This window comes from Polypterus senegalus, chromosome 3 (genome assembly GCF_016835505.1).
Source record: "Polypterus senegalus isolate Bchr_013 chromosome 3, ASM1683550v1, whole genome shotgun sequence".
In the NCBI taxonomy this organism is placed as follows: Eukaryota; Metazoa; Chordata; class Cladistia; order Polypteriformes; family Polypteridae; genus Polypterus; species Polypterus senegalus.
Window position 1 is genome coordinate 217,792,983 of NC_053156.1, and position 15,721 is coordinate 217,808,703.

General features: G+C 36.6%; 1 protein-coding gene across 2 annotated transcripts; it reads left to right on the forward strand.

Annotated features, from left to right (window-relative positions):
- Positions 1 to 2,872: 2,872 nt before the first annotated feature.
- pbk (PDZ binding kinase) lies at positions 2,873 to 14,207 on the forward strand. Of its 2 annotated transcripts, XM_039748468.1 has the most exons (8): positions 2,873 to 2,976; positions 4,308 to 4,410; positions 5,011 to 5,104; positions 8,429 to 8,568; positions 10,886 to 11,055; positions 12,471 to 12,600; positions 13,084 to 13,263; positions 13,636 to 14,207. In XM_039748468.1, exons 2-8 carry the CDS (start codon positions 4,350 to 4,352, stop codon positions 13,839 to 13,841), a joined length of 981 nt encoding a protein of 326 aa, XP_039604402.1. In that variant the 5' UTR covers positions 2,873 to 2,976; positions 4,308 to 4,349; the 3' UTR covers positions 13,842 to 14,207. The 2 variants fall into 2 exon arrangements, with proteins under 2 accessions (XP_039604402.1, XP_039604403.1); XM_039748469.1 differs by lacking the exon at positions 2,873 to 2,976 and having other exon boundaries at positions 4,292 to 4,410.
- Positions 14,208 to 15,721: the final 1,514 nt, after the last annotated feature.

The following is a 15,721-nucleotide window of genomic DNA, read 5'->3' on the forward strand; positions in this document are numbered from 1 at the left end:
GTTGAGGGTTGCCCAATCCTGAACCAACACTGGACTGGATATCAGTTCATTACAGGACACAATCAAGTACAAACTCACACCCACACACGCTTTTACATATTTCCTACATATAAATAAATACTACACTCTTGCAAATATATATGCTACTAATGGAAAGATTAAGCCATTCACATGGTGTTGGTCTTAAAGCCACTGATTTCTCAAAATCTCTTATATTGATGTGTGTCTTCTCTCTGATTAACACGCATATTTCAAGACAGGTGTGTTAGGTTAAATATTGATAATACATTTGTGACATAAGGGCATCAATGTAAACTGAAAATAACTAGTCTCCAGTTGCAGATGGGTTCCTGACCTACCTTTGATGGTGCCAGAATAAGCTCTTACAACCGTTGAAATAAAGAAGTGGGTGCAAAAAATGAGAAAATGTATTTTAAGGTACATAATTATATTAACCTAGTTTCAAATGGTTGAAAAATCTGTCTGTGAAAACAGCAGTACATTGAGTCCCTACTATCAGTGAAATTGTAAATAAATGTTTCAGAAATTGAATGACACAATAAACAATAAAGGTGAAACTGCTATGCTTATGGTCTGAAAAATAAGCAAATGAAGAGATGATATAAAAGGGTAGCCCACTAGTATCTCAAGAATGTAATTATAATACACAATAAACCACAACATCCTTCTTCATAGCCTGTAATTCACCATTGGACTCTCAGGAAATGTTTATAACTGGTTCACATCATACCTGACTGGTAGAACTGAGCATGTCGCCTTGGGCAGCGCAAAATCTCACGCCCATAACGTCACCTGTGGTGTCTCACAGGTCTCTGTGCTAGGCCCCATCCTTTACACCATTTACATGCACCCTTTTGGAAATGTCATTAGCAGACATGGTTTATCTTTCTATTGCTATGCCGATGACACTCAGCTTTACCTCAGGACTACCCCCACCTCCTCTACTGCTTTTCTCCTCTACTCTACTGCTCCTCTGCCAACATCCACACTGACTACCTGCCTGGAGGAGACAGAGGCATGGATGAGGCCTAACTTCCTTCAGCTGAACAGATCTAAAACAGAAGCCATCTTAATTGGCACACCACACCATCTTCGCTCTTCTACCCTCACCAGTATCACTTTCTCTGGCCAAAATATTCCTCTTTCCACATTTGTTACCAATTTGGGTGTTAAAATGGACTCTCAACTCACCTTTGACACCCACATCAAACACCTCTGTAAGTCATCTTTTTACCACCTCAAGAACATTGCCAAACTCCGCCCAACACTCACCCTGGCAGATGCAGAGAAGCTCGTCCATGCATTTGTCTCCTGCAGGCTGGATTACTGTAATGCGCTCCTCATCGGGATTCCTGGCAAGAGTATCTAGAGACTCCAGTATATCCAGAACAGCGCTACCAGGATCCTGATGAGGGTGTGAAAGTATGACCACATCACTCCCATCCTGAAAACCCTTCACTGGCTCCCTGTCCCACTCAGAATAGAGTACAAGGTCTCCCTTCTTACCCATCAGTGTATTCATTGACATGCCCCCCTTTACTTACAGGAACTTCTCACCCCTCATACTTCCTCGCGCTCCCTCCGCTCTGTACATGCCAAGACTCTCCAGGTCCCTAGAACCAAGCTCAGCAGCATGGGTAATAGGGCTTTTTCATCTGTGGTGCCAAGGCTGTGGAACGCCCTCCCTGACTGCCTGAGAGCCCCACAGTTGACCGATGCTTTTAAACGAAACTTAAAAACTGATCTTTTTAGAAAGACATTTTGTTAAAGTATTTTATAGATTCTCTTGTTTATTACTTTGTTTTTACTCTGTAGCACTTTGAGATTGCTAATATATAAAGCACAATACAAATAAAATGTATTATTATTATTAATAAAATCAAGAAATAAAGTCATTATTCGAAGGAATAAAGTTTATGTGTGTAGGAGTATGTGTGTCACAAGAGCACTTCTGCAATAGACTCCTCTCTCATGTTTGTTATCTCTGTCTTATAAGGTAAGGGTGGCTCATCAGGATGTTCTCTTCTGGATAAAGGCAAACTGAACAAGCCAGTTTCTGACAGATATCCACTGAAGACGGATGTTTTGAGCTGCAGCCATAAGTGTACAAGAGCATTGGAGGGATCATAATTTGTTGGTACACTTTGTCTTGCAAGCATAAATAAAGAGAAGCACTTTTGTGTGAAGCTTACCATTGTCTCAAAGGATATGTTGCCCTGATTTGAACTATAGTAATCAAGTGCTTTGAGCATGGGAAAGTTGCTATATAAATAAAATGTATTATTTATTATTATTATTATTATTATAATCAAATGCAGAGTGCTATTAGAAACGAGTAAGCCAAGAAAGGAAGTACGTCTATTTATTCATTAATCCATCTGTCCAGCATCTTCATATCAGATCAAGATTATGAAAATGAGCTAACCATGACATTTAAATTACATAATGTTAACTGAGGGTGGCCCACTGAGTAGCAAAACTCAAAGCATGTGCCAATCCTAGTAGTAATGGGCATGCAGTAATAACCAATCCCAAGAAAAAGAAGAAAGAAAGAGCTATGGAAGATGTAATTCCTTGAGACTAAAGTTATCATTACTTGCAGCCCAGCTGCTTACTGAATAGCAGAGTGTACACAGGTAAGATGTTCTCTGGTTCAAAGAGTGTGAGATTTTAAAACACGCTCGGGATGAATACTATATACAGCGTTTACAGCATTATAATTCGCTAATATTTATCTACTCTGTTCCACTTAAAAAAGATAAAAGATACGCGGGGATGGAGATCAATGTAAGCAACTCACCTTCCAGGGAGCTTTTCGCCGTCTGTTGGAGACTGACGTGAGTTCGCACTGTTTGTCCGTTTGCGGTCGCCGTACTCGCCTGCTAAGTTGACGTCTCTTTTATTTGAAATTTAAGCGCGTTTGCCGTTGCGGTGTTTACTCGGTCGAGTTTACAAGTGAGTATGTTATTGTTATACGCATGTTTAATGACATTTTGTTGCAAAACCTCACTGCTGTTTTTGATCAATGTAAAATTCGGAAATTGTGTTAAAGGCTGGTAAAAATATTTTAATTTGCCATGTGAAGTCTGTATGGTTGAACTTAATAAAACCAGTAAGTAGGTACGAGGCCGATCAGTCCTTTCGACTGAAATGTAACGGTGTTTTGTATTTGTATAAAGAGGTTTATATAAAGAGATTGAAAAGTCTTAGTTTAAGTTGTCGTCATGTACAGCACATGTACAGTATTTGAAATCTTTATTAAATGCAGATAATGTCGTCGAGATCGTTTATTTTTGATGTTTGATGGCAACATGAGAGTAGAGTGGGATCAACATTCCCTTCATTATCAGTAGATTATTTACCCCAAATCACCCAAGTTCTGGCAACACGCTATTTTAAAAAGAAAAAAAAAATTCGTCTTCTAGTTTACATGCTTGTACATTAAAATGTTTAATGTTTTTTATTTTGTTTAAATTCTTCCTACTTCTGATACTTATCTGCACAAAATTTGTGAAAATAGTACAGTAATAAAAATGTATGAGTAACGACAATAATACACCTTTACCATGTTGCTCGATGCAATTCATTTTTTGAAAGTTTAATAAAGATATATCGTAAATTTTTAAATGGCAAATTTGATTTAATGCACTGAGGAGATGGAGGGAATGAGAGGTTACAAAATCGTCCAGCCTAGCCTAATTACATAATCCGCTTGGTCATAAATGCAACACAACGAGATGTGATGTTACTTGTTAATATAATGCTGCTATTTCGTTGCGATCCTTTGTGCTCTAATGATTTTATTACATTTTCAAATTTGTGGTCAAATTTAGTAATAGACTAATGTACACATTGACTAAATAAGTACTAACGCACAAGTGATATGGTTTCCCTCCTTTCAGATGAATAATACTTGAGCTCTTTACGTAATAAATACGAAATTTAAGCCTTAGTGGTGTGACTGCTCTAGTCTAATACAAGATTAGCAATAATGTGATTACCTGGGCATTGTAGAATCTGTTTCTTTGAATGTATCTCATCTGCTGTGAGTATTCCTCTTTAAGTTCTGGTTCAAATACCTTGTGTGAACAAAAATGAAATTCTTACTCTCCCATGAGTTAATGACAGTATAATGTAAATAAAAGAGAACGAATACAAAGCAGTGATTAAAACATACATTAAATAAAACATCAGACTAGATGTAAATACAAAAGCTTTTGTGTTTTAAATGTATCAATTTTACTCATATTTATTTTTTAATAGTTACTAGGTTTATTTTACTTCAGGTATTTTTTCAAGAGATTTGACGCTTGAAATATTTTAATTTCATGGAGCCAACCAGTAACTTTAAAACTCCGTGCAAGCAGGAGAATATGAAGTTAAGAGCTGGTATGTAATATCAAATATTTTGGTTTCAGTTAGATTTTAGGTTTTGACCTGTGTTTGACTTTTTATAAAAATACAGTTTTCTTTTATAAAAATGGACTAATTGTGATATATTAGTAAACATCAGAATAACTAAGAGTGGCCCTTTGACTGCATGTTGTCTGTGTGGAGTTTGCACATTGTTCCAATGTTTTCCCCTGCATATGCTGGTTTTAATGTCAAAATGTGTTTGTGTTAATTTGCAACTGAAAATTGAAGTTGTTTAATGTACGCATGTGCATGAGGGGGCCCCCAAAGCTGTGCAGGTTAGACTAACTGAAGATTATAAGCACTCTCTCTGAGCGAGTCTGTGTGTGTGAGAAATCTGAAATGCGTTGGCTTTGGGCCCTCATGAACCCAAACTGGGATAAATGGACTTGAGAATATTACAGTGAGTAAAAATATATTTGTTTTGTTTGTTTTTATTTATTTATTTATTTTTACCAATTATGGATTATTGTGTTTGTCTAGAAACTTAGTAAGATAAAATCAAGTAGTCGTAAAACTCTCATAACTTTTAGGGTGATTTTTTTTTTTTTTTTCTTTCTTCATAATTATCTTTAGGTGGCTCTCTTGGAACTCCTGTTCTTGTACCAGCTTCCCCTTTCATGCAAAAACTTGGCTATGGAACTGGTGTCAGCGTCTATTTAATGAAGCGGTCAGTGAAATATTTTGTAAATGCACAGTCCTTATCACAAGCATTTGTTTTCTGTTAGGAATATATTGCATAGTAAACCCATGAGACAACTAGTCTACAAAAAGGAAATGTTCTTATTGTGTAAAATAAATCAATACTTCAAATGACCTACTACAGTGTTGGTTTTTTTTTATCACACACATTAGTCGCTAAAAGGATTATTTTAATAAATGTTAAAGTACAGGTTACCAGAATATATTGGGTTCCTTTATACTGCATGTCATGTATCCTTTTGCACATAATTTCTTATATATGCAGCTTTAATAAAATCTTAATGACGGCATCGGCATTTTTCCACCAGTTTTGAAAGCTTTGACATTATTTCTCAGATTTTAAAAATCATTGATAAAGCATTTTCGTAATATACACATTCTGTTGTAATCGTCTATCTGGTGTGTTTGTTTCTTTGTTAGTGTTGTGATTTAACTACTGCTTTAAAGTAGGCCTTAGCAGCTACTAGAATAATGGCTATTAGCCTTTACAATATGATAGTTTATGATAGTATAAAGAAGGAAAAACAACACAAAACGTTCTTCATAAGTTTGTGTAGACCTACAGTATCTCACTAAAGTGAGTACACCCCTCACATTTTTATGACACTTTGATACAATGTAAAGTAGTCCGTGTACAGCTTGTTTGACACTGTAAATTTCCTGTCCCCTCAAAATAACTCGACACACAGCCATTAATGTCTAAACCGCTGGCAACAAAAGTGAGTACACGCCTAAGTGAAAAATGTCCTAATTGTGCCCAATTAGCCATTTTCCCACCCCGGTGTCATGTGACTCATTAGCGTTACAAGGTCTCAGGTGTGAATGGGGAGCAGGTGTGTTAAATTTGGTGTTATCGCTCTCACACTCTCATACTGGTCACTGGAAGTTCAACATGGCACATCATGGCAAAGAACTCTCTGAGGATCTGAAAAAAAGAATTGTTGCTCTACATAAAGATGGCCTAGGCTATAAGAAGATTGCCAACACCCTGAAACTGAGCTGCAGCACGGTGGCCAAGACCATACAGCGGTTTAACAGGACAGGTTCCACTCGGAACAGGCCTCGCCATGGTCGACCAAAGAAGTTGAGTGCACGTGCCCAGCATCATATCCAGAGGCTGTCTTTTGAAAATAGACATATGAGTCTATTTTCATTGCTGCAGAGGTTGAAGGGGTGGGGGGTGTCAGCCTGTCAGTACTCAGACCATACGCTGCACACTGCATTAAATTGGTCTGCATGGTTGTCATCCCAGAAGGAAGCCACTTCTAAAGATGATGCACAAGAAAGCCCACAAACAGTTTGCTGAAGACAAGCAGACTAAGGACATAGATTACTGGAACCATGTTCTGTGGTCTGATGAGACCAAGATAAACTTATTTGGATCAGATGGTGTCGAGCGTGTGTGGCGGCAACCAGGTGAGGAGTACAAAGACAAGTGTGTCTTGCCTACAGTCAAGCATGGTGGTGGGAGTGTCATGGTTTGGGGCTGCATGAGTGCTGCCAGCACTGGGGAGCTACAGTTCATTGAGGGAACCATGAAAGCCAACATGTACTGTGTCCTACTGAAGCAGCGCATGATCCCCTCCTTTCGGAAACTGGGCCGCAGGGTAGTATTCCAACATGATAACGACCCCAAACTGAGGGTAAAGGTGCTGGACTGGCCAAGTATGTCTCCAGACCTAAACCCTATTGAGTATCTGTGGGACATCTTCAAACAGAAGGTGGAGGAGCACAAGGTCTCCATGCCCAAGAGAATTAAGGCAGTGCTGGAAAATGATGGTGGCCACACAAAATATTGACACTTGGGGCTCAATTTAGACATTTTTCACTTAGGGGTGTACTCACTTTTGTTGCCAGCGGTTTAGACATTAATGGCTGTGTGAGTTACTTTGAGGGGGACAGCAAATTTACAGTGTTATACAAGCTGTGCACTGACTACTTTACAATGTATGAAGGTGTCATATCTTCAGTGTTGTCCCATGAAAAGATATAATAAAATATTTACAAAAATGTGAGGGGTGTACTCACTTTTGTGAGATACTGTATGCATTCCTTCATCTTTACAATGCAAATCTAAAACTGTCGCAGAATAACTAAAGAATAAGTATTAAAAAAAATCACTTGCATTGGTAATTTCAATTCAATGCAAGTACTAAAATAATTACATGCAATTGCTTTTACTATGTGACATTTTAAAGTTTCCTTTGCTGTTTTTAGTATTTTTAATTAGGTTACCTTGCCTTCCTTTACCATTGGGAGCCTTAAGAATTGTAAAGTCATGACAAACATTTTAACATCTGTGGGCTAAGATGTGTGCTGGTTTTTGCAGGATGTATGTGTGAACTTCCTGATATTATGTTGTTACCTGTAAATAAGTTTTATTAGTGGGATAATCTTCCACTCTGTAGCTCTTTTCATTCGACTAGTCTTCATGAATCAATTTTGATTCTTTTGAAATATGTTGGCTTGCCTTATGAATGGCAACTTCAGCTTTATGGAGTCGAAAATAAAAATATAAATTAAAGCAATTTTAATCTTAACATTGAATTGTCATCTGAAAGATTTTTTTGTATTTCTGAGTAAAGTCTTAACAAATCCTATAGGAACATTTTTCTTTTGCTTCAGAGGTAGTCTTTCCAAAAACATTATTTTGTATGCATGTTTCACAAATAGTTTTAAAAAGATACCAACAAATAGTGCATGCCGTTATGTTGGTCATGCTTTAAAATACAGAAATGACTTGTCAAAAATGATTTCCTTTTCCATTTTTCTACAGAAAAATATTTTAGTTGTAAATTTATACATAATTTGATATAAAATTAAACCCAACATATACTAATCAGAATACAGCATGTAATTAGATCCAGTCATTTTAAAAAGGGCAAAGTTACTGTAGTTACAATTTAGGGAGCCCCGTCTGGTGTGTACACATGCTCATGTGTGATACTCAGTAAGCCTGAAGCCATTACTTGTGGGTGCTTTGGTGTAATTAAAAGTTAACGGAGTGAGAGAAAAAGATTAAGCCCATCAGAAAAACAAATGGCAGAGTGCAGCTTATGATGCATTCTCCACCCAGTAAAACACAGTGATGCTACGATTACAAAAGAACTGTTTTAACTTTAAATTATTCTTTTAAATCAAAATTATCATTACTAAGAACTGTTATAAATTCTTATCATTTTTCAATGTTTGTACAAGCTGCCTACTTATAGTTTACATGATAATGAAATATTTTGAAAAGGTCATCACTTTTGCACATGGGATAACCAAATTGTATGTTTTTGTTTAATAGCGCAGGCAAAGGTACACAATCTCCATGGGCAGTAAAGAAGATTAATAGCAATATGACAGGTTCAAGTGATAAAATCTACCAGGAAAGGCTAAATGATGAGGCAGAGGTTTTAAAAACTTTGCAACATCCAAACATTGTTGGTAAGTTCTTTATTTCAGGTTATTGTTTACTTGTTATCACCATACTTATTTAAGAACGAGCTCCTTGGTATGTGTTCTATACTACATTTCATTTTCCATATAATAACATATTGGGATTACAGCACTAAAAATTCTGTGTTCACTATTTGAGATCTGGTTTGGAAGTGAATATGTAACGCGTACACACACACACACACACACACACACACAATATATATATATATAATAAACTTGTATCTTTGGCTGATGTATTTATTTATGGTGACTTATAAAGAAAGGATACATTATTGATAGATACTTTATTAATCCCAAGGGGAAATTCACATAATCCAGCAGCAGTATACTGATACAAAGAAACAATATTAAATTAAATAGTAATAAAAATGAAAAGAATTAAAATAAAATTAATGTTCGCATTTACTCCCCCGGGTGGAATTGAAGAGTCGCATTGTGTGGGGGAGGAACGATCTCCTCAGTCTGTCAGTGGAGCAGGACAGTGACAAAAATCTGTCACTGAAGCTACTCTGTCTGGAGATGACACTGTTAAGTGGATGCAGTGGATTATTCATGATTGACAGGAGTTTGCTTAATGCCCGTCGCTCTGCCACAGATGTTAAACTGTCCAACTTTACTCCTACAATAGAGCCTGCCTTCTTAACAAGTTTGTCCAGGCGTGAGGCGTCTTTCATCTTTATACTGCCACCCCAGCACACCACCGCGTAGAAGAGGGCACTCGCCACAACCGTCTGGTAGAACATCTGCAGCATCTTACTGCAGATGTTGAAGGATGCCAACCTTCTCAGAAAGTATAGTCTGCTCTGACCTTTCTTACATAGAGCATCAGTATTGGCAGTCCAGTCCAATTTGTCATCCAGCTGCACTCCCAGATATTTAAAGGTCTGCACCCTCTGCACACAGTCACCTCTGATGATCACAGGGTCCATGAGGGGCCTAGGCCTCCTAAAATCCACCACCAGCTCTTTGGTCTTGCTGGTGTTAAGGTGTAAGTGGTTTGAGTCGCACCATTTAACAAAGTCTTTGATTAACTTTCTGTACTCCTCCTCCTGCCCTCTCCTGATGCAGCCCACAATAGCAGTGTCCTCAGCGAACTTTTGCACGTGGCAGGACTCCGAGTCATATTGGAAGTCTGATGTACATAGATTGAACAGGACCGGAGAAAGTACAGTCCCCTGCGGCGCCCCTGTATTGCTGCACACAATGTCAGACCTGCAGTTCCCAAGACGCACATATTGAGGTCTGTCTGTAAGAGAGTCCATGATACATGCCACAAGGTGTGAATCTACTCCCATCTCAGTCAGCTTATCCTTAAGGAGCAGAGGTTGGATGGTGTTTACATACATTTTTTACAATTGGAGCATAGGTAGGTTAAGTAGCTTCTAAGGGTTGTGTAATGAGTTGCTAAGCTGCTCCATTTCAGTGACATTTGTAGTTTTCTAAGCATAATATCCTTGTTTCTTGCCACAAAGTATTGATGGGATTTAAATCCAGACTTCAACTATGGCATTCCAAATGTTAAATATTTCTTGGCTTCAGCTGATTTCTACTCCTTTGAGTTTAAGAAGGTTAACTCCTAAATTCTTATGAGCCTAGGTGGGAAATACAGTAACTGCATTTTTTCCCCCAAAGTTCTAAACCTTGGAACATTTAAAAAAAAAAAAAAAGTATTTTCAGCCTAAGCTAAAATACAGAATTTAGGAGTTCAGGATTTTGGGTGATTTCATGATATATCGTATAACTTGTTTTGGAAGCTATTTTTTACCTGCTCCTGGCGCATGCTCCCAGCTTCTCTCTCTCTCTCTCTCTCTGGAAAGAATTTTTTTCTATTTGGACCATGTGTCTAATGTTCATTGAGCAGTGTCTCAGAGGCTAAAAATCAAGCAACTTTCTATCAGTCTTTCTAAGTCACTAGACTTAACATTTTTTACAGATTTTTTGGAAACTCATTTGATCCTACTAACGTGCTGACATATTCACTCTATTAGTAAGATTATACCTTTTGCAGAGTGTATATCAGACTTGATGTATTTAAAAAGCTGTTTCTAGTATAATCCCTCTAATTGAACTGAGTCGTGGACCATTCACTACCTTATGCCTTCCCTATTTGTTCTCTGTATGGTACTTAATTCCAAAAGAATCTCTGTGCTATTCTGAAAAATGTGTGGCAATGCAGAAAATAATAAAGCAAATTATTTTGCGCAGCACTGTATATAACAAAATTGCACTGCCAAATGGTGCATTATGATGCACAAAGGTGTATTTCATATGCAATTGTCATTGGATTTTATTTATTTATTAGGATTTCGAGCCCTTGCTACATCTAGTGATGGATCCAGATGTTTGGCAATGGAGTATGGTGGAGAGCATTCCCTTAATGACCTTATAGAGAAGCGAAGGGAAGAAAATGGTGGTCCTTTTCCTGCCTCTACTATTTTACAAGTGGCTTTGCATGTGGCACGTGGCCTTATGGTACGTTCAACATAATGTTTAGTAAACTGTATTGATTGTTACATTCTGTTAATGTACTGCATAAGTAGAAAATTTGCTTGAAGGATTTAGAGGTATTTGCAAAATCAAAAGCAAACAGAGAGAAGGGTTGCGTTTTGTTGCTTCATATTACACCTGTACGTAGTATAGACTTTTTCTATTGTATGTAAAGGTCCCAAAGTGTACAGAGCCTGCTGAGGAAAAGGTGAGTCTCCAGTGGACCTGAAACTAGAATAGAGCTTTTTATCACCCATATTGCTGAATGTTTATGTGATCTATATATCCTATAATACTTTCTGAACCATTAGTAGTTTTGTATGGTCCATACACTTGAACACTAGACTGACAATACAGGCTTGTATTTTTATGGCACTTTTCACAGTGCTCTCTACTGGAGCTTTAAAAAAAAAAAAAAAAAAGTTCTCCGACTTTGGTAACAAGTGAATTAAACAAAGAAAATACATCATAATTCTAAGATTTGGGATTAATCTTCCAGATATTATAGAATTAAATTGATTGTGAACAGTTTTAAATTAATTGCATATGGAAATTGAAAATCTACTATGTAAAAGAGAATAAATTGGATTTTATACATTGGATTTAAATATTCTGACTGCTTCATTCCCAAATGGATGAAAGAAAAAATGCAATTTGCTGAGAGTTATGATACATAAGTTTGAAATTATTGGAAGGTTAGTGTATTTTGCAGTTATCTTCTAGTATTTTAAAATTTTCATCTTTATATTTTGCTAGTGTGTTAAAATCAATCCTACCTGATAGACAACTATTGTGGCACATTTTAAGAAAGAAACCTGCTTAGCTAATGGCAATAGAAAATAGTCCTCCCTAACAAGCCTACATTTCATCTAACTATCCTTTATAAAGAGCAAATATAATATAGGAGTTCCGTCCTAATTGGGTAAATTACTCGGATGTATTTAAATCAGCATGCATGTATACATTGTCAAAATGTTTTCCACGATAAACAAATGTTTATTGCTGCTACTTGATTTGTATTTTATGTGATCACACTTTCTTCCTTGAATTAATTTTTTACTTGATATATACACACTGGAGATACTGCCATACCCACCCAACTTTGTGATATTGTTCTCCCTTAAGGCCATTTTTTTTAATGTTTAACATAGTTCTTGGTCAGTGGATTTTAAAAAGCAGTGTTCTTTTTGAAGTGTTAGTATTGGGATATGATAAAAGCTTTACTTGAGCTTTATAAAACGTCTCTATAAACATTTTACTGTTTTTACGTCATTTTACTGTAGGAGTTAATAGTTAAAACTCCTGTACGGAAACTGATTCTATCAATTTTACATCTACTTGCATAAAATATAGCAGTACAACAGTACACTTTATTAACATATTTTTTTTTCTATTAACAGTATCTCCATAATGAGAAGAGATTGTTACATGGTGACATTAAATCTGGTAACATTGTGATTAAAGGGGACTTTGAAAGCATAAAAATTTGTGATGTTGGAATTTGTCTCAAATTAAATGACAATATGCAAGGTAAATCAGTGAACACAGTTTCTTCGTGAATCATCAAGAAAATAATTTAGTTGCATAACCATAAATCAGTCATTGGTGTCCTCTCTGATTTCTGAATATGACATAAGCTTCAGTTATTTTCTTTTAAAACATGTCCTTTTTGTATTCAGTGTCAGACAGTCAGTATGTTTTGATAGGCAGTGGTTATGTGCTTGTTACGTGGCATAGTCCTATAACTTCTTGCAATGCAACTGTTTACTACTTTGTGATGTTAGCTAGGTTAAAAAAATGAAAGATGAGGCCTTGTAGAAATTAATTAATGTAGGCCAAAAGAACGTAATATAATGACTCTATACCTGGACATTTGCATATGTTTTACTTTAATTTCCTGTTTCTCTGAGCACATAAAACAAGTAAGAAATGTACTTATTTTTAGAAATGCATTAGACTGAAGAATAAAGTCACAAACTTGAAATTATAACTTTGTTTTATCTTTGTTTATAGTGACTGATCCAAACGCATTATACATTGGAACTGAACCATGGAAGCCTAAGGAGGCCCTTGAAGATGGTATGATTACTGACAAATCTGATGTGTTTGCTTACGGACTAACATTATGGGAAATGATGACTCTGTGTATGCCCCACCTTCAAATGCTTGAGAGGGATGATGAGAATGATGAAGGTAACTTTCATGTATATTTTACAAGAATTTTCAGTTTACAGCACATATACAGCAAACATCATACTCATCTGCATTTTCTTTCTTACATGTGTGTTTTGTTTTTTTTTTTTTTTTTTGTTTTTTTTTTAAACTCTGAAGTGAAAAATGATAAGCTATAAATATATTCAAATCTAACCAATTGTGTGCTACATTTTAAACTACAATTTACAGAGACAAGCTTTGGTCTAGGGAAACTAAAGTAAGCTACAGCAAAAAAATAAAGTGACTATTTACTCACCTTGTGATTTAAGAAAGTTTAGTAAATATGAGAGAAATAAATATATACCTTAAGTAGCCTTGTAATTTGTCCCTCCCCCCATTTTCATATCTTAGATACTTTTGATGAAGAGGACTTTGATGAAGATGCATATTATGAGTCACTAGGCACCCGACCTATTCTCTGCATGGAAGAATTTAATGAGTCTTACCAGAAAGCAATTGAGATCTTTTGGGCATGCACCAATGAGGATCCAAATATGCGTCCTTCTGCAGCCCAGATTGTGAAAATCTTGGAGGATGAAGTTCCTGATCTCAGTTAGTCCATCTGTATAACACTAAATATACTGCAATATCTAAACTGTTAATTGTTCATCTGCATTTGATGCTGGAAAATATGTAATAGTCGTATAACTATTTTATTGTTTAAATATAACTGTATGCACTACTCCACAGTTAAATTAATTTGACAGTGTTTGTCTATGTTTTTAAATAGTGTTTGTTTTTCTACCCTCAAATGTATGTTACTGTTTAAATCCCCAGTTATGTGTAGTGCTGTTTGCACCTGCAATTTTTACTTGTGCACTTCTAAAGTATTTCCAAGCAGAGTTGCGCTTTTGAAGTATTTGAATGTTTTCTTTGTACCATGTATTTAAATATGGAAAATAAAGTTTTTTATTTAAATTTTATATCCATGTTGTAAATTTTCTTGATGAAATGAAATAATGGTAGTCCCCTTTTTAGTTTTTTTTTTTTTTTAATTTTCAAAATGTATAAACATAAGCAGGGCAGCACGGTGGTGCATTGGTAGTGCTGCTGTCTCGCAGTAAAGAGACCTGGGTTCACTTCCCAGGTCCTCCCTGCGTGGAGTTTGCATGTTCTCCCCATGTCTGTGTGGGTTTCCTCCCACAGTCCAAAGACATGCAGGTTAGGTGCACTGGCGATCCTAAATTGTCCCTAGTGTGTGCCCTGCCCAGGGTTTGTTTCCTGCCTTGCGCCCTGTGTTGGCTGGGATTAGCTCCAGCAGATCTCCGTGACCCTGTGTTCGGATTCAGCAGGTTGGAAAATGGATGGATGGATGGATAAACATAAAAGCAAAACATTATGGGTTATAGATACTAAGGGTAAGAATGCAAAAAATAAGTTTGCTTTGCATAAATTAATCCAAACCACCCACACAGCATAACCTCGGATTTTCAGATTCTCCATGGTGTCATAATGCTCAGAAGGATCTTAATTTTGTATTTGTGTCTAATAAGCTTTACTTAAATACAGGTACATATTTCCATTTTCAAACACGTAATACTTGCACCTCTCTATCCAGCAGGGGGCACTAGCTCCCTGGTTGGAATAAATTCTTTTGTAATTGCGGCATGTTACATTACCCAAAAGTATATAGATAATATTAAAAGGAGATACCCCTCCCTTAGTGATACGGCGGTAAGAAATCACATCAGAGAAATAACTTTGCTTTCTTTAATGACGGTTTACGTGGCATAAACTAGAAAGCCATGACAAGACCATTACCGAAGCAGGAGCTCGATGTATACAGTCTGCCATTTTCGTTGCTGCGCTAGAAGGATTTTCAGGATCAGATGACATTATCTCCCATCTAACCGTCGGCTTTAAAGGTGCGCCGGGCACCAAAGCTTTTTACTCTTTCTCTATGTGACCCCATTTAGGTAAATCATGCCATTCCAAACAAGGAAAAAAAGATCCAATGGCATGCTGACTCTGACGCACAGAAATAGTACAATGCCCATTTTGCAGTTGTCCCTTTCTTGTCTTGTAATGCTTGCCTAGCAGTTCTGAAGGATGAACCCCTGTGTGCTAAATTTGGCCTTGTGTTAGCTGTGCATGTTAGTGGATTTATAAAATTTTTTTGTACAGAGCACAGTGAGATATTAAACTTATTACAACCCTTCCTTTTAGCTTATTTTTTGTAGTCTACAGTATGTATTGTTGGCACAAATATAACAATTTACTGCACATGAATATATTTATGGTAATTTTGTTCATAACTCTGCTTTCATCATACTAAAAAATGCTAAACTAATTGATTATTGATATTCCAATTTGCATTGGGCTGCCGAAAGGCGAATGACCCTGCATACACATTTTGTCTGCTCACATGCAATATGTTCTGTGTTGTTTCTGGAGTGTAGGAGAGCTTGCGTAGCTAATTTCTGAGACTTTACACTAC